Below are 23,774 nucleotides of genomic sequence, written 5' to 3'. Positions count from 1 at the left end.
ATGAGGACAGACAGTATTCTTCTAACCAGTTCCTGTGATGTTGCATAATCATACTCCATGTAAACCTATGGTTCTCTTTGACACAGCACGAAAACACATTTGAGGCGAGGAAAGTCCGCACCTTGCCTCACTCAACAACTTTCTCTGTCCTGACAAACAAATACACTGTAAGTGCTAAAGTGGGAATACACTAATTGCAAGTGGCTCTTTAAACGTGATTCAATCCTTTGAATTTCAGGGGAATCCACACATTTTCGTGTGATCCATCCCAACCCTTCAGAACAAATACTGATATTTACACAGAAGAGGTTTACAGGAGTCTCTATACTATGGAATGACATCTTAGTAGTACAGACTGTACATTAATCTCAAGTATTTCACGTGTTACAATTCATCTTTCTCCGTGTAGGTGCAGACCTTCACAGAAGGATCAGCCCAACATGAAACCAACCACCAAATAATCCTACGCTTGCATATCTACCTACCCAGGCTGGCCCTGACGACGTCCTAGCAATGCTTGTAAGAGCTTATAAAACATGATCGATAAACTTAACATATCAAGTGGCCTACGAAACTTGTGCACGTCACGACCCATGTCCATGCAGCAGACAGGGCCGGGGCTATGTCCTAGACTCCGTTGGTCACGACCATGTCGTAGGACGGAGGGAGGCTCGTGCCATTCAGCTCGATTCCATCGGCGGTCTCCTTTGTCATCAGCCTCACGTGGGTCTCGTCGTCGAAGTCGGACTTGAGACTGTTCAGGAAGCGCTGCATGGGGGTGACAGGCGAGAAATAAACACACACAGACAAAATGAGTATATGATTCACTCAGTTTCTACTTTGAGTTTTCAAAAACTTAATGAGATTTGGGCCAAGATGCACGACAAAAGTGTCTCTAGTTTTCAAGTATATTTGTTTCACTTGCCCTGCCAACATAGAAAAAGTGCAGAATTCTGCTAAAAATTTTTTCTATTTCTCGGATTTGAAGAATGCGATGCTGAGGTCTGAAAGACAAAAAGCAGCAGAAGAAGAAAGAGAAGGAAAAGGAAATTCAGTATCCATGAAGATGACTAACCTCTTTCAATGACCCCTCGGAGGTCAGTAGGGTGTGTATGGCCCCAATAGGGAGCCAGATGATAGACAGGAGGGCCACGCACCAGCCCAGCCCCTGGCACCATTTGGGGTACTCATAGTCGCCGTAGCTGACTGGTTTAAAGTCCACGATGGAGAAGATCAGGATGGCCTGGAGACAGGTGGGGGGGGGGGGGGGGGGAAGAGAAAATGTGATGAAGAGGTTGTTGGTTTTACTCTTCTTCTTCTTCATCTTCATCCAGCACTGGTCATCATCCCCAACTATTGCATCACATCATTTATACTAAGATTCAAAACACATAGCATTGGTCATCATTCCCATCTGTAGCATCATTTCAATTATGACTTTTTATTTAATTGTTAAATACTGTTTAAGTTTATCAGGAGCTTTTTCTTGCAGCACAAAAATATAGGAGTACATAGGTTCTGCACTTTATAAATTGATAGATTATTTTCAATAGTATCATTCACTTCCTTCTAATCAAAGGGTTTTTGAGTTATTGGGGGGGGGGGGGGGTCTAGATGATAAATCAACTCTGGGTCCATCCAATTTAGCCAAGGTCAGTCTGCTTGGTATCAAGTTACAGCACAGTGTGGCTAAACACAGTAAGCTAGGGATTTTAAAGCCTCTACTTTTTCCTTTCGTTTTATAGCAAGGAAATGCCAAAGGATATGATATCTGTAGCCTCATCAACAATGTCAGATGTGAATATATTACAATGAGTAATAACAGTTGATGAGTCTTCTCTGGCAAGTCTTAGAACCAAGCCCTCTTGAAAGGTTTAATACTATGGGTAAAAACTTTAACGCTGTAATGCATATTTGTTTGACATGAAGATGGTTTACAATTGATCAGGATTTGTTGTATATATATTTTGAATGGCTTGACCATCAAAAGAATATAAATTGCATTACAATTGGCTTGTTATCTTGGATCTTCATCATTGGATTTTCATCATCATCATCATCATTGTCATCACCATCATCATCATCTTACTGCTTAATTTGATAGTACATGGGTACAGGAATATGTTGGCAGTGGGTTTGGTTCTGTGATGTTTTTTTTTTTTTTTGGGGGGGGGGGGAATTTGTCCCCTCCCACTTTTTCATTCTGCTCGATTATCTCTGATGATTTCCCATACTCTTTATGGTTCATGGGATAATGCAGCATCCTTGTTGGAAACCAACTGTTCAACAGTTTTTTTTCTAATTTATTTATACAGATACTTTTTTTTTCTCACTAAAAATTTCTCACCAAGATGAGGACAGGAGAGATGACAAGCCAGCAAGCTCTGAAGTAAATATTAGGGTAGGATCCCGTCATCGCCTCAATGTTCCTGGCTAAGCGGTTTCCACCTGATGAGCAATACAAATGCAGGGAAGAGGATAAAACTTATCTTGAAGAATATATACATCCATAGACAAATACAAATTTTGTAGATATATGAATAATTTTGGTATTCAGGGCAGGTTAAGACACATTTTCTTGTGTTTAACTCACATTGTTTTCCATTCACAGAAATAATTATAATCAATGATTATAAGTCACTATCTAGTAATTCTCTCACTTTAAACACAATCCCTGTCATACATGGAATACCATGATCATCAGAGCTGAATGTATACTGTGCATCAGTGGCTCTAACCCTTGTAGAGCAATCAAAGCAACTCCTAATCAACTTGTAAAGCTTATGAGTAGTGCCTCCTGAAAAACAGATCTTTGAATGCCTACGCTGTACTGTTAATTTCCTCACTAGAAGTTAATCTACTTGAAGAAAAAAAAAATAGTGAATACATTTCTTTTTCTATTTTTCCCCTTCCATGATATAAAACCTATATCAGGTTTCCATCACACAGTTCATGCAGTCATTTGTGTCTTGGAATTAAAAAAATTGTATCAAACAGTGACAATGAAACATAACTATAAAGTGGACAAGAGCAGAGAAGTGGACAGCATTCAAACCATACCTTCAGTCACGCCATTTTTTTTTTAATAGATCAAAAACACTAAATTCCTGCTCTAATTGAGACTAATAAGATAAATTAAAGGGAATAGAGCATTACCATAGAGCCAACAGACAGCCACTGCCTCAGCGATGGCGATGAAGAAGAGAGAGACGATGGCCGTGTACCAGTCCATGATCTGGAAAAAGTACATGCCTCCCTGTTTGTGGTGAGGAAAATGAACACACTCCATCATTAGCTCATAATAACAAGGAAATATGTAATGATATTCATACATTACTCTGTGTTGGTAGACAATCCTGTGCACAGACACATGCAGGGAGCAGCAATCTAGGAGTTCTTGTGCCTGCTCAGTATGGTATTTGACTTTTCACACAATGCTTCCTCAAGCTAATCTTAACCAAGAAATTGCTGTGCTGGACACAAGAAAAAAACACTCTGAGATATCTATGAGTGTGTGGGTGTGTGTTTTTTCTTTGTATGTGTGTGTATGTGTTTCAATTCATCACCTATCTATATCTAACAAAGTATTCATGAATACATTTAAATACCCCCTTCCTCTCTCCCCACCCCCCCAAAAAATGATATCTACAGCAACACATATACTGATGGTGACTCAACTGTGAAGCTAATTGAAAATGAAAACATTACATATACTACTTCCTCCTTCACCATGTTGCCATGCATATTGTACAATGACAGAATGCACTTCCATTATTTTATCATCACTTTCACAATGTCATTGCAGTAATGTGCACTATCTCCAAGAGTCCCATTCAACACCATCATCCTGCTGCATGACAACACTGGCGATCACTTAAAGCAACAACGATTTCAGCTACCAGAAATGGCAACCAGAATGTTTGCAATGGACTGGAAGATGCCTGGCTGTTGCCATGGAAACTGGGCCAAACCTCTCCGTCGTGCAAATTTGTGGGACTCACCCTCGTGATGTTGGGCAGACCCAGGAGGAAGGAGATAATGCAGATGTAGAGGACCAGGACCTCCTTGCGGTTGAAGTAGAACTGGCGGAGTTTGGGGAAGCCGTCGCTGAAAGTAGACACCACCACCTCAACCATGGCAAACTGCAGGGGAAGATGGGCACCGTCTCTATAAGCTGATGTCATTATCATTACTTTTATTTACTGTTATGTTACTTTCTGTATGGAATTGTGATGCCTTCCTCACATAAAAAGAAATTACAGTAATACCAATTAAAATATACTTAAAACTGGAGAAGCACTCTGACAGCGCAGACCTCCGCCAAGCATGCATGCAGCTCATTTCCACCACTGATCTTGTTCTTCCATAGAGATATCAGTGATTTCCACCCATACGTACTTATAGCATTGTGTGCTGAAAGTCGCTCGATTTCCCAATATAGAAGCCTTTGTTACGTCATAACCCCTCAGCTACACACCGTGCCTCGCCCTAGCAGAAACTAGAGTACACACTTCAGTGTGTGCATGCAAACCTCAAATACGCACAGTCTGAACTCCCAAGTTCATTGACCCTACCTGCCAAAATATAAAAAATCCTTCATAAATTCCAAAAAAATTCTCGGATCACTACTAAAATTCAATCATCTGTTACTTGTATCATTCTAAACCTTTCCTGCAAGTTTCATCCAAATCCGTTCACTACTTTTTGAGTTATTTTGTACACGGACAAACTAACTAACTAACAAACAAACAAACAAACCAACCAACAGGTAACGAAAACATAACCTCCTCCCTTGGCGGAGGTAACAAAGATTACAATAATATTGATAATGAATACTAACATTAATGATTAGAAGAAGGAAATGGAAAAACAACAATGTAAAGGAATGTGTAGAATACCTTCAATTCTGAAACAACTGTGGTCAAAGAAGACATTTTTATTGGTATTAAAACAGGGTGTTATATTTCCATTAATGCAACCAAGCAGTCATTACGGAGGAATAAAGAAATTTTCACACAGTCTGTCTTTTTTGCACCAATAAATTATCTTCCTACCATCTCATTTTAGAGAAGTACAAATCATCAGCATGCATCATTCAGACCGAATCTTTCAATTGTCGAGGCTAGTTTGCAATATGCCACATCTTTTAAAACTGCAATAGACCCATTTCTAGAACTGAAGCACCAAAAGGACAAGAGGGGCCAAAGCTCTTAAACAGGGACACGCAGTGTCTAGCATTTGTTGAGTAATGCATGTTGGGTCATGTTTGTTGAGTAGCATTAATAGTTGTTGCAGGGTAATAATTCCCATGAGGATTCAACCAGATGTTACATTTATTTTGGAGGCTGCTCTAGAAAGAAGGGAAGGAAGGAAGGAGAAAGAATGAAAAGAAAGACAGATTGTGAATAACAATCAATCGCTTTTAGAATCACACAAACTGCTCTTCCAGCAAACCTAGACGCATCCTTACCTACCTAACACAGTCGACAATCTTCCAACCTGGTCACCCTCTCTCCATCTCGTCACTTCCACCCTCCTATAAAAAAAATGGTATGACCCTGACTCACCTGGCTGTCAATTCCCAGACAGACGAGCATGAGGAAGAAGAGGACGGCCCAGAGCTGGGAGACTGGCATAGTGGTGAACACGACTGGGTAGACCACAAACACTAGGCCAGGACCTGCATGGTGGAAAGAAAGGAGACCAACATTAACACTGCTAGTACCTCATGGAGAGTGAAATGCAATTGCAGGGCTGCCAACTCTCACGCATTGAGCGTGAGACTCACTCATTTTGGTCCTTTCTCACTCTAAAACTTTATTTCATTTGCATGCATTTCTATTGATCTCACTCATTTTGACTCCTAAATTATAGCATTGGCCTGTGGGAGTCTCACTCTCAACTAGTTTCCAGTGTTGGCAGCCCTGCAGTTGATGCCTGCCAATGTTGCATATTCGTACATCGCCCTCATACTTGGCAGTCACGCAAACCGGAGGGCAATAGTTTGGAGGGTTGTTGAATTCAAGAAATTTTTTGACTTGTTAGATTCACGAAAACAAAACCCTCATGAAATATTTGGCATCTTAAGTGTTTTGCTCTGTTTTTTCAGTTTATGAAAGCAAACTCTGCGATGGGTGCTGTAAAAAACCTCAAGTGCCACTACGGAAGAACCAGCTACTATCATTCATTATCATTGTGCAAGCAAAGTAAATTCTAATTTTGAATATCAGTGAATCAAGCCTGGAAACAACCCAAGTGCGGAAAATTTGTATAGTGTGTTTGACTATTGTAAGGTGGACTCCCGTTATAATGAAGTCCTCAGGACCGGCAGTTTTCTTTCGTTATATTGAAATTTTGTTGTAACCGAACAAATAAACAACTAGAAAAGCACTTCGAGAGTGCAGACCTCCACCAAGCAGGTACTTTCCATTGATGATCTTGCTCTTCCATATGGAGATCAGTGATTTCCACCCACTGAAAAATTGCCCGAGATCCCCAATATAGAAGCCTTTGTTACGTCATAAACCCTCAGATGCGCGGCGCGCCTCGCCTTAGCAGAAACTAGGGCACGCACTTTAGTGTGCGCATGCAAACCTCAAATACGCCCAGCCTGAACTCCCAAGTTCATTGACCCTACCTGCCAAAATATCAAAAATCCTTCATAGATTCCCCAAAAATTCTTGGATCATTACCATAAGTTAATCAATTGGTACTTGTGTCATTCTCAACCTTTCCTGCAAGTTTCATCCCAATCCGATCAATACTTTTTGAGTTATTTTGCGCACAGACAAACGAACGAACGAACAAACCAACGGTAATGAAAACATAACCTCCTCCCTTGGCGGAGGTAATAAATAAAAAACAAAGAGTGGATAATGTTGAGGTCTGAATTTTTACTTCGTTGTAACCGGAATTTCGTTATAACCATGTTCGTTATAACGGGAGTGCACTATATCGGGTGTTTCTCGAATGTTTGTCAAATGTAGCATCTTGTGCTGATAACCAAGCACTCCCCTTCGTCCTTCTTACCCTCTGTGATGACCGAATCAATCTCCGCATCCTGGACCTTAGCGATGTAGCCAATAACGGAGAAGATGACAAAAGAGGCAAAGATACTGGTGAAGCTGTTGATACCGCAGATGGTCAGTGTGTCCCTGCAAAGTTAAAAGAAGAAGAAAATTGAAAGATTAACATAACAAGGTAAAAACTTTCACATATGGAATGAACGCTTGATATTCTCATCTTGGGAGAAAGTGACACTCAAGACCACAAATAAAAGTTGGTGTCACGCTCTTTTGTTTATCATTCTCTTTTTTAATACATATCTTATGTCAACATTATTTTCCACCTTGCTTGTGACTTAAGGCACTTTCTGTTGTCTTCAAATATCTAATTATCTCAATTTTCTATTATTCTCATTTTAATATTTCAATCACTTCTTTAGCCATCACATTGAAACAACAGTTCTTGCTAATCTATCTTGACATACAATTTATCAAAAAGACCTCCGCTGTTGGGTCAACAAGTATAACAAGATGGTCATGTTATTTTTTTTACCCGGGTTTCGGTTATTCCAAGTGTTACATGTTTCCTTGATTGTTTTGAGTACCACAGTTCGGTCGCCACCCTAGTTTGGCCTAATTGTAAATGTCAATCAAGACTCTGTACCCTCCTTTCTAAACCCACCTGAGGATGGAGCGGTTCTTGAACTCGTTGTAGCTGGAGAAGGCTATCATGGAGCCGAAGGCGATGCCGATGGAGTTGAAGTTCTGGGCCGCAGCTGCTTCCCACACCTACCAGAGAGTGACATACAAACACGACGATGAGAAATCCACAAGTTTTGAATCCACTGCTTGCATGAATGAATCTTATTGTCCTGCACACAATCTTTTGGGATTCCAGGAACTCGTGAAAAAAATGGAATACTGTAGGTGCTGATATTTTTGCATACAGATATTTTTGCAAATGAAAGTTTATCAGACATTTTCACGTGTCAAATTTCTCACTTTGTGACCTTTTCACATTATCGTGGTAATTGCAAAAACAAATGATAATACAAATGCTCACAAGAAAGAGTGACTTTCAATCAAACAAAAATACAAGAACACAATGTGTCTACACATACAGACATGCTCAAATTCTCACCAGATACATTTACATCACAGAAATATCTGATACATCAAACCTCTAGTCAACAAATCAACTTACAACTTCAGGGACAGTGTTTATATTGTGTAATCTCAATTGCCGCCCACAGTGAATTGAGGTTGACATAGCAAGAAACCTTCACGTGATTAACCCTTTCTGCATACACTGATATTTTCTAATGGCAGGGAACAGAACTGAGATGTACCAGTATCTGTATGATATATTCTGTATTCTGTATTAACCGTTCACTTCATATTTTGTATTCTGTATTCTATGGTAACCCTTTCTGTGTTAGAGACTTTGGAGTGTGTTTACAATGCTACGGGGTGTTCTACAAAGAGTCAAGGGTTAGCACACTGTCACTAAGAGAAAAAGAATGTATCTATTGGGTTTTATAAGAAAGGCATCAAATAACCCAATATCACAGTGTGTATACATACATTCAGTACATATAACTTACCGAAGCCTGCTTCAGCAACTCCCACTTGGGCCGGAGGAAGTACAGAATGCCGTCCCCTGCACCATCCAAGAGGGCGCCATTTATGAGCAGCACAAACAGGACCAGGTACGGGAACGTGGCGGTGAAGTACACCACCTGACAGACACGATTATCGCGGAACAAGAGAGCATTAGATTTCGGGAAGCCAGACATCACCCAGACATAATGCGGCTGATGACAAAGGACCACAGTGACCAAAGTTGCATTTCATACATTGAATGCTTGCCGACAATGAACGAAAAGCAGTTTTGTGTGTATATAAATATATACTACTTTAAAAATACATGTAGAGCTGCATACACTAATATTTTCTAACAGCGGGGAAAGGAACTGGTGTACCAGTATCTGTATTTTGAATGAAATACCTGAGAGAGAGGTTTAGCCTCGGTACAACCTGCTCGTCCTGGTGTGTGCAATGCTGAAGATGTTGCACTTTGAAATTTGGTACAATCAAATCTTTTTGTTTATGCTGGTCAATGGAAGGGGGGGGGGAGGTCATTTGTTTCTTGCATGTTGAAGTTGAAGTCATGCAAATAATGATAAATATTGACAAAAAGGAGAGCTTGCAAGTGCAAAAATTTAATGATAACGAGAACACAGTCTTCTGAAATTTATCACCTGTGTAACTTTACCATGCACCGTGGAAAAACAAAAACATGGAGCAACCAAAACAACTTCTTCCCCAAAAGAAACAAAACCCAATTACAAGCTCACCCAAGGAAATGTACACTGCATAATGCTTTGAAATTGAGATTTTATTCAAAAGCAAAGTATCATACCCTTACAGGAAATACAGGTTTCAACTGTATCATACTGATATACTTTAAAAGCTTTAAAAAAAATACACACACATAATAATAACCCTCCAATAAAGTGAAGTCTAGGAATGGGCAATTTTATGGCACTACAATGGTACCATCATTTCTAAGAGTTCAAGTATGGATCATTTAGTTTCTGATTCTGTCTTGTCCATCACTGATGGACTAATATAAAGTCTTTCACTACTGATATCACTTGCCACCCCTTACAACCCCCCCCCCCTTGTCCAGACTGCTTGACCATGCACAGTAGAATCCTTTACATCAGAGTGTCTCGTCCAGCCTGTCAATGATATCATATTTCACAAAAAATTTTTCATACATGATAAATCATATTACAAAAATCCAAGGTTTACATTCTCGACAGATACTGGTACCACGTCTGGGCAATTAGCAATGGGGAACAAAAAAAAACCAGAAACAAAACCAATAATAAAAGTTTCAAAAAAAGATATACATTTAAAGGACAGAAAGAAAGAGAAAGAGAGGGAAATAAAAAAAAAAAGTCTGAGGGAGTTAAACGAGCAAATGTCACATGCATCTCTTTTACAGGATGCATTGAACATTTCAACCTGCTTGCAAGTTCAGCAACTTGAGCTCAGAGCAAATCCCAGGGCCGGAAATGACAGAGTTTTCAAATATGCCTTTGCCTGGTTGACTAGGGAAGCATAAACAGTACCGTTTTTTTTCTCTCTTTTTTTTTTTTTTTTTTTTTTTTTTTTTGGGGGGGGGGGGACATAACTAGGTCAATGTTGTTGTCCAACCTCTGAAAAGTACAAACTATTAAAAGTTGCACCGATCAAGGTCAGCCCAATGCACGCTTGGTTTCAGGTCAGAGAGCCAGAGCAGAGGCTCTGAATAGTGATTAGCTCTCAGTGAGAGCTTCAGGACCAATGTAAGTTTGGGGAAATTGACTCCAGGAATACCTCTGCAAGGTGGCAAACATTTTTGGTCGTTTCTAGGGGTTATCAAAATTTCACGCCTAAAACTTTGGGTGGCTTCTGGTCTGTTCCTGGCTCGTCTCTTTGGCTTTAATCGAGATGAAAGCAGGTTGAAAGCTGCGCACCGTTTTAAAGGCACTCCACGCACAAAGAAGGCATAGTAGTGTGAGATGAAATGAAATCTTCGTATCAGACAGATCAACTGAAGGTCCTGCTTCTCTCGAGGGTACAAAGAGTTTTTGGAGCGAGACAATTTTATACTTCCTCCCCTAGTGCAGAGCAATAGCCATATTGCAGCATTGAACCCACAAAGCAAAAATGGATAAGGTTTAATTTGACTTCAGGACACCAAAGCTTGTGTTGTCAGTAGGAAACAAGCTCACACTGGCTTTCTTTGGGAGTGTAAATCCCATAATCAATCATCTCTAACCACCTAGTGTCTTAACTGTAATTGAAAAAAACAAATATAAGCACTTTGTATCTTTTGTGGAAATAAAATAGCAACAACTTTCAAAAAAAGCTATTCCTCTTCCAAGGAACAACAATCAGCAGCCATTGAGGGCTGTCAGTTTGATTTGTAGAATAATTGTGACAAGTAAGATGATAAATCAAAAGTCTCAAGATACAGGTATCAATGGTAAACTTAAATATTGTTAGAGAACTTATCTTAAAATTTTCATTTTTCATTTTTTTTTGGGGGGGGGGGGGGTGGGGTTGGGTGAGGGAAGAAGCAGTTATGCTATTTCTCTTCTACAAACACATGACAAATAGCAAATCATGACAAACAAAAAATTACTGTCAGAAACTACATATCATTTGAAAAGCCAAGGAGCTTTTAAAGCACCACTGGCTATTGACAAAATGATTTTGTGAGAAAAAAAAAATAATGGGGCAAAAATAAAGACAAGCATGGTCAGGTAATTACTGTGAGTAGACAAAAGATTGTTGGTTCACCTTCTTCACATATTATCCTTAAGGAGCACATTTTGGTGAGTGCTATTACCCCTACGTTTGAAGGGGGCAGCATAACGGTTTTCTGTGAAATAAATCGATTTGCAAAATTGGGCCGGCATCACATGGGGGGGCGACCGTTCGTCTTTTTTTTTTTTTTCAATCACTGGGGCAAAAAGAATTTAAGTTTGTGACGGATGTCGACAGGTGCACTCAGTGACTTGCTCGGGATGACCCATGGAAATTTGATCGGGATGCAGCCCCGGAACGGACGAAGGTTTGGAGGGGGAGGCACCGCACCTCCATTCTCCCCCCTCCAACAACACAGAGATTTGCTCGGGATGGTTAAAACTGACGTCTTTACTTTTACAAGTTGTAAGAAAGAGAATGTGTCGGCATTGCACACTTCCTGAAAGACAGAGAGAGACGACAAAAAAAAAGTTGAAAAAATGATTAATTATGGGTTGTGAGATTGGCATGTGATGCGGTTGACAAAGAATGCATGAAGAGAGAAATTCTACAACAGACTATGATGAAGGTTACAAGCTTGAAGCTGCAATGTAAATACACATTTCTTTTTTCCCCCACAGCGTCCATGTCATCTGGTCAGCACTTATTAAGCCTTCCTGTAACAAGAGCCAGACAGTGGATGAAAAGAGATGTAAATATGAATAGAACAGTCCAATGCTGGATACCGGTACTCTACAAGGGTAGTTGGGGGAGAAAAGAACCGGTTCAGATACAATGTAATTAGTACCTGGTACTCGATATGAAAATAAGGGTGATAAGTGTGTGTACCATGCCCAATGTGATTGGTACTTTTATCTGGTGTTACACAGACACTGTTACCATGCCAACCAGAAACAGTCATCCATACGACTTTGTTATGGACAATATGATTCAAAGCGTGATCACTATGGAGTTCAAATGAAATAGAATATCGCCACAACATTGTCATCCAAAAAAAGAGAGAATTATGTGAAAGTGTTTGCTTTTGGGACGGTTAGTGTGATTATCTTTTCTCTCTTTTCTTTTTGGAAGGGGGGGGGGAGGGTGATTTTATACACAGCAGATGGGCTTGCATTGTTAAAGTAAACCGTTTCCAGATTTCATGATAACATTGTCTGTTTTTGTGACAGTGAGTTTGTAGTTAAAATGTTACATCTGTTACTGTATCTACTGTTAGTATCATATGATGACCTGTTCATTTATCACAACTTACCGTGTGTATGATAAGTGCACATTGTTGTTAAATGAAATATTCAAGGAATACATATTCTTTCATCGGTGTATACAGTGTACATATTATATTGCATACAATGGTGAAGAAGTTTTGAGTTCTTTTGAAACCAAAGTCTGTTAGAGTAACCACAGGGGGAAACACTTTTGTTTTAATAGAAATATACATCATATGCTTTTGGTTTTTCAACACTACGAGTGGTTTCTAACTCTTGAATTGTTTTGGACCAGCATCTGAGGATATCTATTATTACTAAGAGTCACATGAAGGGGGATGTTGTCTAAATACAAGGTGTCACTTTAACAATAGAATAGAGCTAGATTTCATGGCTACCTGACCGATGTTTGTGTTTTTGACTGACCAATGTGTGCCTCGATCCAGTCTGTTCAATTACAGTTTGCAAATATCTGGGGGCCATGATGACTTTGATTCCTCAGATTAACAATATTTTCATCCCTGGCAAACCACAATGTATCTGCCGCTACCTTACTACTCATCAGAACATGGGCAATTGCGAGGCTGAACATTTTTTCTCTCCCTTTTTAGGCAGGAAAGAAGATCGTTTCCTGCAAGCCCAGCACAAGTGATACCCATTACCAACACATCAATCCCACTGAGTCTACTTTTCCACATATTACACCCTAGGATTGCTACATTTGCAGCACCTGTGTATCAGCCTCTTAAGATAAAAGCTAAAACTGAAACTGTTACAATCTGTTCACAACTAACATTAGACAAATGAGAGCCTTTCTATGTGCTTTCACGCTATGCTGTGAACATCCTTTTCTTCTTTTCAATGGTTATAGCTGCTTTTTGGTTTCTATGATTGTTTTCTTACTTGGGCTTTCATATCACATTGTAATTTAGAGGTGACCTTTTCCTACCCTTAACAGATTATGAGTGAAAGTAATGTAGATGATGTGTGAACAAATGATTCCCAGCAGTTTCTTGTTGGGAAAATTCGGTACAAGGGGATATTCTTTGATTTTCTATCCAAGCTACACAAATTTGCTGACACAAACAAAATACAAAGACTAATGGTTAAAGTTAAGATGGGTTTTCCAGGTCTCTGATTCCAAAGGACCAATATTGTGTGCCATGTTAATACAGCCCAGTTGCACCATTTAATAGAGTCGGAACTAGGGAAGATTCCTCTTACAATGACAAACCGTATTAAAGAGATATGTACAGTGTATGCATACATAATGTTACACCATGCCAATCATATATGTCCATTCAACATTGTATTTTTCAATATATAGAAATGCTCATTCCTCACTGATGAAAGAGGGTAGGAAGCATGCAAACATATATGTCATGATGTCAAAAACAATAATGACAGTAGATATTTCATACATTGTATTCAAAACTTTGTTAAATACTAGTACTGTCCCCATGTTATGCTACACATGTAGGTGCCACTGTCAAAAATTCAACCCAAGACGGTTTTGGTGACACGGTATAACACTGTACACTGAGGACAGGAAATTTGAGTATAATGGTGACAAGGCATCGTTGTTCAAGATGCGCGGTTGCCATGGCAAATTACATGTGACTGGTGTTGAGGCAGGCACACAATGTAATTATCGGCATGTAATGTGGCAAGCGAGATAATGGCTTGAGTGACTATGCTGTCATACAAATGCAGTTAACAATGACTGCAGTCACAGACACATAGCAAAGGAGAAAGAAAACCAATCACATGTCATTGTAAAACTCTCATACTTTCAACTGCAAATTCATGCACTCGACATTTTCGTAACAGCAGAGCAATTCTCCGCATAATATTAGCAGGGTGGGTGAATGCCAATGTTTCACATCACAACCTTAGATCTCTCTTGATTCTATGAAAAAAGAAATGGGGGCAAATGGGGGGAAAAAAAATCAGTGGTGTGTGCAAACTTATTCATTTTTCAAAATCCCTGCCACCACATAAATGTTGAAATACTGACAGGGATTTTGCTGCGTGGTTCTAGAATGCATTGCCATATTAACTGTCTTTAAGAATGATCTCGGCAATGATCTGCATCCATCAAAAAATGTTTTCTCCCTCCTTTGCCATGGGTGACTCTTGTTTCAAGCTGGATACTGGTAAATGAGCCAACGTGTGGTCGGCAGGCTAGGGCGGGGCCCCTTCTCACCTTGCCGGAGGTAGACACGCCCTTGAAGAGGCAGAAATAGACTAGGATCCATGCCAGGAGGAGGAGGCCGAAGAGCTCCCAGCGCATCCCGTTGGGCTCGTCGATCCCGCCGCTGATCTGGAGCACACGGTGACTGGAGAAAAATCGAAAGAATGGAGCACACACAGTGACAAGGAAATTATGCATTTATGGAAACTTTATTCAAAGACTGACTGACAGACAGACAGACAGACAGACAGACAGACAGACAGACAAGCAGCTGGTATCATTACACACGTTTGTATGAGAATTTTTTTTTTCATCTTTTTTTTTTCTAGCAGCTACAGGGATGCTAAACTTGTAAACAGCATTATGCTGCATTTTGAGGGTTAAAAAGGCATATTTTGGGTAGAAAAACAGTATAATTACCTTTCCTGCAATAGACATGTGTAGAAAAACAATTTGGAGGAAAACAGCCTTTGTAGCAAAGAAAACTACCAAATACTGCAAAAAAGTAACAAGATTCAAGATTCAAGATTCAAGATAATTTATTGTCATGTATAAAATATACATAAAATTTGTTTCCGGACATACATAAAGATAGAGGTGCATAAATGAAGAATATAAATTTTGAAATAACTTAACATGAGTTTTATACCATACATACATAAAATACATACATTTAATAAAAAAAAAAAAAATGAAATATTGCAGGAGAAAAATAAGCGTACATAAAATATGCATTTTTTTTTTTTTCCCTTCGCCCCATTTGCCCCATCCAGGCACTTCCATATGCCGGAGCACTCCTCCAGTTGAGACTTTAACACATGTTCTACACACCACCACTACCCCCCCCCCCCCCCCCCCCCCCACTCTCACAGAGTACACTTCCACATACACACCCACAGACACACCTACACACACACGCACACACACACACACACACGCACACGCACACGCACACACACATAGCCACACTCGCGAGTTACACCCATATAAACTTATACATACACACACACATACACAAAAACTATCACCTAATCAACGTGAAAGAGCGCTCCAGCACACAAAAAGCCTGGGCAAGGATAGGAGACAGTAAATTATCTCAAAGAGAATTTGCTGCATGACAAAGGCTATAAAAAGACAGAGACATTCATACAACATACTAAATTATAGCAGGCAGTGTGACGTATTACAAATGCTCAATAATGTTATCATATTTGTATTTTGTTTAAAAGTTCTCTTAATTCTTTTTTCTTCTTTCCTTTTCTGCGTATGTTCCAGTAACAAATACAATATATAATAAATTAAAGATATTTTATCACAAAATCTAAAACATTCAATTCAGTCATAGGTCATAGGGTTGGCAAGACATGCAGCTCAAAACTTCCCAGGTCTACTGTTGGCTCATCCACAATTACACTGCTGCTGTTTACAAATTTGTGTAAAATTATTTTGCATTGAGTCAAAAATATGTAACAATTCAACATAACTAACGAATACAATTGTCATCAAGTGCACACATACTGGACTTTCACACCACAAATACATTGCACAAGGGGTAGTTAAGCTCAACACATGCAGTACATGTAGATAGGTCAGAGCCCTGCTTGGGCCGAATCATCTAGCACTTGTCTTAAAATACGACTCATGAATCATGAATCAATAAAACAGTTCACATATTTTAAACATATGACATGTACTATAAATAACAAAAAACATAACCTCATCTGTTAAATCTGCTATTGAAAGCTTTACATGCTGCAATCAGAAATGACCATCTGAACCTCTCCGTCTTTACTTTTGGAAGTCTAATTCTACCTGATCTGTTTACAGTCACCTCATCATAACAACTGGCATCCCTGCAGTTATAACATAGCATTCATTTTCAAATTACCATTATAAAGTGCTGCAAGAAATCTTACAGTACACGGATGCATCGGGTCAACAAGTTAACTTGGTACAAAAGGAATTAGGCTTCTACCAACATTCAGCAATTTACAGACAAGCGCTCATCCACTCCTGTGGATAAGAACTTACTAACAAATTGCCAAAAGGGTGGTACAAGCGTAACTTCTGTGGTATGATCATCCCAAACCAATGAAAGTTTTCTGTATTACCAGTAATTTGGTTTGGTAGAGGAAGAGGAGGGCAGCGGATCATACTCACTCAAAGTACTCCTGGGATGCGGAGACGGTGTTGTTGGGTTTGGTCCCGTTGCCGAGCGTGAGGTAGTCTTCCTGCGACCAGCAGTCCGCCGTGTTCCATGTGTTGTTGCAGTTGGTCCACGGCAGGACGCTCTGGAATGAGGCGAAGAAGTAGAAGAGGGCCCAGGTCATGATGACGTTGTAGTACGTCGTCAGGAGGAAGGTTATCATCACTGTGGCAACGCCGGTTCCTGCAATGGGAAGAAGAACAAGAAGATGTCACTGTACTTGCTTTAAAAAAAAAACAAAACAAAACAAAAACAAAACAAAAAACAAAACAAAAACAAAAAACAAAACAAAACAAAACAAATACACATACACATACACATACACACAACAGCAGCTGAGGGGAGGGGGGAGAAGTGGTTACTAGTGGTCAGTGAATCTCACAAAACCATAATGATCTTACAAGGTAAATGTGTGACTTCTTGGACGAAGAAATGAATTGAACGAAATTTGAAATGAACTGGACTTTCAATAGAGCATGGGGCATTTTACAGTAAGATTATGAAAGATTAATTTCTTGCATCGTCATCAGCTATAAGTCATCAACTGATAGATATGAAATAGATTGGTAGAAGGTAACTCCTGTATCACTTTCACATGACTTTCACTGCCAGCAAGAACTGCTATCTGCAGTGATGATAGTGGTTTGGCTTTTAATCCATTAATGCTGCAAGGAATTTCTGTCGGAAGACAAACAGATTTTTTGTTTTTCCCTGTGCAGTCACAATTCACTGTTTTCCTGTGTGTTTTAACAGAACTGCTGGAGATTGCATCACATGAATAACTTTTAGAAGACAACATTCTGAGCAGATACATGTATTGAAATGACCATCAACTTCTAAGCAACAACAGAAAGAATTGATTCTATACATTGAAGGTATAGCTTGAAATTCTACACACAGAAAACTTTTGTCACGGGAAAAGGAAATCCTTGAAAATATGAAACAAGAGACCCGCGGGTCTAGCGCTCACCTGAGTATCGCAAGTTCACCTTTCACGCAGTCACTAATCTAAATTATTCACAGCTCTACCAAAATTTGACGAGGCATTCTCAAGTGGAAGATGAAAATGTACAATAAGGGCCCAATTTTTTCAAGATTCCTTAATTTGGGGGAATTGGGGCCCCCTGGGGCCCTCTGGGTGGGGCATGGTGCCCAGTTTGATAAATTGAGATCCTGACCACCTAGGGATGCTACCTGCCAAGTTTGACAAAAATCCATCATGAGGTTTTCAGGAAGAAGATGAAAATGTACAATTCAGGCCTCCATTTGGACCCTTCCAACCACCCCCCCCCCCCCACCCCCAAGAGGGGCACCCCTGGATCTCCTATGAACAAACTTGAAACTACAGTCATTACTGTACTCACTCATAGTATTATCTCAGCTCTATAACTTCTGATTCTAGAGAAGATTTTTAAAGATTCCTTCATTTGGGGGGTTTGGGCCCCCTGGGGGCCCCCTGGGCGGGGCATGGTGCCCATTTTAACAAATTGAGATCCTAACCCCCTAGGGATGCTACCTGCCAAGTTTGGTGAAAATGGGTCATGGGGTTCTCAAGAAGAAGATAAAAATGTACAATTTAGGCCCCATTAGGACCCCTCCTCACCCCCACCCCCCCCCCCCCCCCCCCCCCCCCCCCCCCCCCGGGTCCAAAGGGGGGCACCCCTGATTCTGCCATGAACAAACTTGAAACTACAGTCATCAATGTGCTAACTCATAGTATTAACCTAGCTCTATCACTTCTGGTTCTAGAGAAGAAGATTTTTGCGGATTCCTTAATTTTGGGGGGTTTGGGCCCCCTGGGGGCCCCCTGGGTGGGTCATGGTGCCCATTTTAACAAATGGAGTTCCTAACCCCCTAGGAATGCTACCTGCCAAGTTTGGTGAAAATGGGTCATGGAGTTCTCAAGAAGAAGATGAAAATGTACAATTTAGGCCCCATTAGAACCCTTCCCCACCCCCCTCCCCTGGGTCCCAAGGGGGGCACCCCTGATTCTGCCATGAACAAACTTGAAACTACAGTCATCAATGTACTAACTCATATTATTAACTTAGCTCTATCACTTCTGGTTCTAGAGAAGAAGATTTTTACAGATTCCTTAATTTTGGGGGGTTTGGGCCCCCCTGGGGGCCCCCTGGGTGGGGCATGGTGCCCATTTTAACAAATTGAGTTCCTAACCCCCTAGGGATGCTACCTGCCAAGTTTGATGAAAATCGGTCTTGGGGTTTTCAAGAAGAAGATGAAAATGTAAAAAGTTTATGCACGACGCACGACGGACGACGGACGACGGACGACGGACGACGGACGACGCACGACGCACGACGCACGACGCACGACGCACGACGGACGCCGGACGAAGGGCGATCGCAATAGCTCACTTGAGCCTTTGGCTCAGGTGAGCTAAAAATGTACTCTCTTATCACAAACAGGCAATGCAACTGCATACAAATCCTACTATCTTGTCATATCATATTAATATTCCTTGTACCAAGAATTATTTTCACTTTCACCTTTTCACTCCCAATGGGCGAGTCAGATTTTTCAAATAGGGAGAATGATCGTCACCACAACATAAGTCGCTGACTGGTGCATGTGTGGTATATATCATGCCATTTTCTTTTTTTTGTGAGTTTGTTTGTTTGTTTGTTTGTTTGTTCACTTTCCATCTCAGAAGATGGCTGGATTGCCCATATTCAGCTACGTTAAGCTGGTCTTCGATGGGGTCCAGTTGGATGTGAGGCGTGACCACTTCACCGGGTTAAACATCTTGCTCTTTGCGTGCATGAGTTGTTACTCTCTCATACACGGGACCTCCATTTTATGTCCTACCCGAGGGACAGAGTGTTTTGCCTCTTACTAGAGGGGACGGTATGCTTACACACAACATTGCTCAGTCCAGACTCGGGTTCGAACCCGAGCCGCGTGATCGTGAGGCAGACATGCTACCGACTGAGCCAACTCACCGCCCTATCAAGTGATATTTGCAAAATGAACAACTCACAAAAGATATCGCCATCCGACACATGTATACCATGTATATCGTCTTCAAGTCGGGGAAATCACTGAATTTTCTCTGAGAAGGGATAATACTTGTGGTTTTCGTTCCAAACTCCGACACTCGCTAAATTGTCTCACGAGATCCACATCTGCAAAATATTTCACAAATGAAATATAGTACATGCCGCATGCAATATTCTGGTATCCTCTGTTCCTTCTACCATTCTCTTTGTAGGTAAGAGGGCTGTACTGGGCATGATGTATAGCCTCTCTATAATGTGTGTTAATTTTAGTATCATGGTGAGGTCAAATGGCTGGGGATGGCATTGGGGTGAGAAGAGGGTACTCGTACATGATAACTCTTCAAGAAACAGCTTGCTATTACTGCTAATTAGATTGGAGGTAGTTCCTTACTATGAAATGCCACTCTATGTACATATTGATGTTGATTAAAATAGGGGGGGGGGATAAAAAAACCAGGCTGAAAGGAATTTAATGAGTAAGGGACAGAGAGTTCTGCAATTATTAAATCTTCGTCATTTTGTGAGATGTGAGCTTCAGCCATGTGTGCAAAGTAGATGAATACTGATATCACTACCCTGTAACTTTCCTACTGGTTCATTAATATCAAACTCACATTTTTCTGGTCAACAATTTGGCAAATGTAATACATTCCTCCCATTAATATAATTACATACATCTCCAAAATGATATGATACAAAGTACATATATATATGTATATATATATATTTATATATACTTCTTTTGATTTCCTTTATTTTCTTTGATTTCTTTTCATCTATAAGTCTGCATACATATCAGCATGACACCCACGAGGTGATGAAAATATCATCTTACAACCTAGATTGTATCATACTATATGGATGCTGAGTGACATCACTCTTAGTTTCATAAGAACATGTGAAACGTTTAAACTCCAATGATTGATTTGTTTCCCATCAAAAGAAATCAGAGCTCCTGCTATCATACATGTTTCACTTTTACTTTAGCTGTATCTATAAAAGTCATTTAAATCATGTGGTGACATTATGCTTTAAATAAAAACAAACACAAGAAAAAAGAGAAGAAGAAGATAGGAAAAAAGAGAGATACACTATGTAGGCCTAGTATATTATGCAGCAAAGAGGGGCTGAGTATAGAGATCCTCAGGGTCCATCCCCAGCATGATAATATTTCCAGGGGTCATTTCCTGTATGCTGCACAAGTGGTACCATCATTATAATCATAGCACATGATTGGTCCACCATGCTAAACATAGTTCTCTCAAAACACCCTTTGATTGCAGAACAGAAATGAGAGGAAAGAAGAAGAGGAAGTGGAGAAAGGCAGGGAGCGAGAAATGATAATGATGATAATGATGATAATGATGATAATGATGATGATGATGATGATGATGATGATGATGATGATGATGATGAGCATTTGTATGGCGCCATCTGTTAAAAAAATCCAAATGCACAGACTCCTCCAGGAGAGTTGGTATAAAATTGAATGCCTTGAGCAAAGTGCTACAAATTGTCAATTATGAGAGGGAGAGTGGAAGGGAGAACAACAAAAAGGGGAGGGGGGAGAGGAAGAGAGATGGAGGGGGATGGGGTGGGGCTTTCCTGGGTCGAGGTCACTGCTGCCTCACTCGCTGCCATGGCGATATTGATTGTGGGAGAAAAGACCAGGAGGTGTGACACCCAGCATTCCTCACTCACACACACACACACACACACACACACACACACACACACACTGAACTGGCACCAGACGAAGAAGAATTCATCGCACAAATAAATACAGGCCCTGGGGAGGTATTAGACAGGCTGACACCCTAAGAATTCTTTTTTTCTTTTTCATACTGGATATTAAAAAAAAAACAACCCACCAACAATGCGTACATTTGTAAGTTCCCTATACTGTCGCGCAACACAAGCTGACACCATCTGAAACCATGTACAGCTCATGTACAAGCCATGTGATCCCTTGTTTCCATTAGGCCTGCGGATTGAAGCTGAATTTGGGGGTCAACTGGCAACTATCGTATAACAAACAAATTTTGTCATTTTTTGAAAATATATGTCTTAACAAACTTACCACTAAAATTTACCCGAAATCTCTGCGTCGGAACATGCTCAAATGACGTCATCAATATGGCCACCCCAAAACCAAAAAAAAATCAATGAGAATTTAAGGATATCTCAAGTGTTCATTATACAACTGACATTATAATCATTAGATAAGTTGCCAGTGTATGTATTTCTTATTTCTTGCCTTTCTTCAAGCAAAATTGGGCCCATTTGTGACCTCTTTTCAAAAAATTTGAGCCCAAATTAGGTTATTTCTATGGCAACTTTATGCTGAAAACATTTGTTTTTTCTCAAACAAATAATGCAACACCCTCTCAACGATAAACACCATTCTAAATTTATATAAGTATTCAAATTTAATAGACTACAGTTGAGATCTAACCTGTGAGAGACCATAGCTACCATGGTTACACTCAAATTTGCCTGTAGCCATTATAACACAGCTGTCCAGATATCACAGTTTTCATTGTTAGTGGTGTATTATGTATATTCCATCTCAGTAGCTGGATTTTTTGTTGTTTTTCGTTTTGCATTTGGCACAATCATAAGACAATCTGACATTTTGTTCAAGCCAATTAGGCATAGAACATAGATTAAGTCAATTTCTCATATTAGATGAGACCCTCCTCCACCTCAGCCCCCTTGTTAGTTCATGGCTGTTCCTTTCTTACAGTCCTGTTATATTATAGGTTGTTTCACCAAACTTCTCATTGGTTTCAGTTTCACTTCACTGGTTTCAGTCTCGCTATCTTACTTTTTAGATTATGTTTCAATCACGAGGACTTGCTAAGTGAAACTGAAAACACTATAATTGACACTGATCTCACTGAAATCAATGTCGGTCAAACGGGTCTTGCATGGATTTCTGTACGATATCAAAGCAAGCCCATTATACTCGATGGACTACTACAACAAATACTGTACTTCTAAAAGAAATGAAGCACTGTTAACAGGAACTGGATACACATTTTGTCATAGATCACATTAGACCAGTCAAAATAGGGTTTCACCAACTATACTAATTGCAGTACGAAATTCCACTACAGTGCTACTTTTTATGGGCTCCTAAACACCTTACTCAAAGTCCCAAGAAATCCAGTGGGGCATAGTGGCTAAATTTCCATAATATGCAAATTAGCACCCATTATGATAAAAATACAGTGTTTCCATGAAAACTGTACTTCTAGGTTTTAGATTGGAACACCGAAAGTGTTAAAACCTATGTTTATGATGTCAGCTAGTGCGATGCAAACATTCGCCATGACATGTACATAGTCTGGGCCTCATTTGCATAATATGCAAATTAGCTCCCATAGGCCTAATGATAAAAGTACAATGTTTCCATGAAAACAATGCCTCTAGGATTGAGACTGGAACACCTAAAGTGATGAAATCTATGTTTACGATGTCAGTTAGTGCGATGCAACTAATTCCATGTACATAGTCTGGGCCTTATTTGCATAGTATGCAAATTAGCTCCCATAATGATAAAAATACAGTGTTTCCATGAAAAAAAAAATGCTTCTAGGTTTCAGATTTGAACACCGAAAATGTTGAAACCTATGTTTGCAATGTGAGTTAGTGCGATGCAAACATTTCCACGTATATAATCTCGGCCTCTTGCATTATGCAAAGGGTTCCGAGCCAACGGAATATTCTAATGCATCAAAGTGCCCAATATGAGCATATCAAGAGTGTTCAAATATGATATTTCAGTTTCTCTTCACCAAAAACAAACTTTACAGCCTTAGT

General features: G+C 40.0%; 1 protein-coding gene across 1 annotated transcript in view; it reads right to left on the bottom strand.

Annotated features, from left to right (window-relative positions):
- Nucleotides 1–269: 269 nt before the first annotated feature.
- Nucleotides 270–23,774, bottom strand: part of LOC139735205 (sodium- and chloride-dependent GABA transporter ine-like) — a 72,519-nt gene continuing 49,014 nt past the window's right edge. The window contains exons 4-14 of the mRNA XM_071645964.1: nt 16,887–17,115; nt 14,739–14,871; nt 8,609–8,743; nt 7,687–7,793; nt 7,030–7,154; nt 5,568–5,680; nt 4,002–4,142; nt 3,157–3,256; nt 2,348–2,448; nt 1,076–1,243; nt 270–768 (exon numbers count right to left, since the gene is read on the bottom strand). Coding sequence (XP_071502065.1) covers nt 628–768; nt 1,076–1,243; nt 2,348–2,448; nt 3,157–3,256; nt 4,002–4,142; nt 5,568–5,680; nt 7,030–7,154; nt 7,687–7,793; nt 8,609–8,743; nt 14,739–14,871; nt 16,887–17,115 — 1,493 coding nt within the window. The 3' untranslated portion in view covers nt 270–627. The remainder of the gene's footprint in view (nt 769–1,075; nt 1,244–2,347; nt 2,449–3,156; nt 3,257–4,001; nt 4,143–5,567; nt 5,681–7,029; nt 7,155–7,686; nt 7,794–8,608; nt 8,744–14,738; nt 14,872–16,886; nt 17,116–23,774) is intronic.

This window comes from Diadema antillarum, unplaced genomic scaffold, assembly GCF_040938485.1.
Source record: "Diadema antillarum isolate AM-2024a unplaced genomic scaffold, OU_Dant_1.0 seq00000565_RagTag, whole genome shotgun sequence".
In the NCBI taxonomy this organism is placed as follows: domain Eukaryota; kingdom Metazoa; phylum Echinodermata; class Echinoidea; order Diadematoida; family Diadematidae; genus Diadema; species Diadema antillarum.
This window is presented reverse-complemented; position numbering and strand designations above follow the sequence as displayed.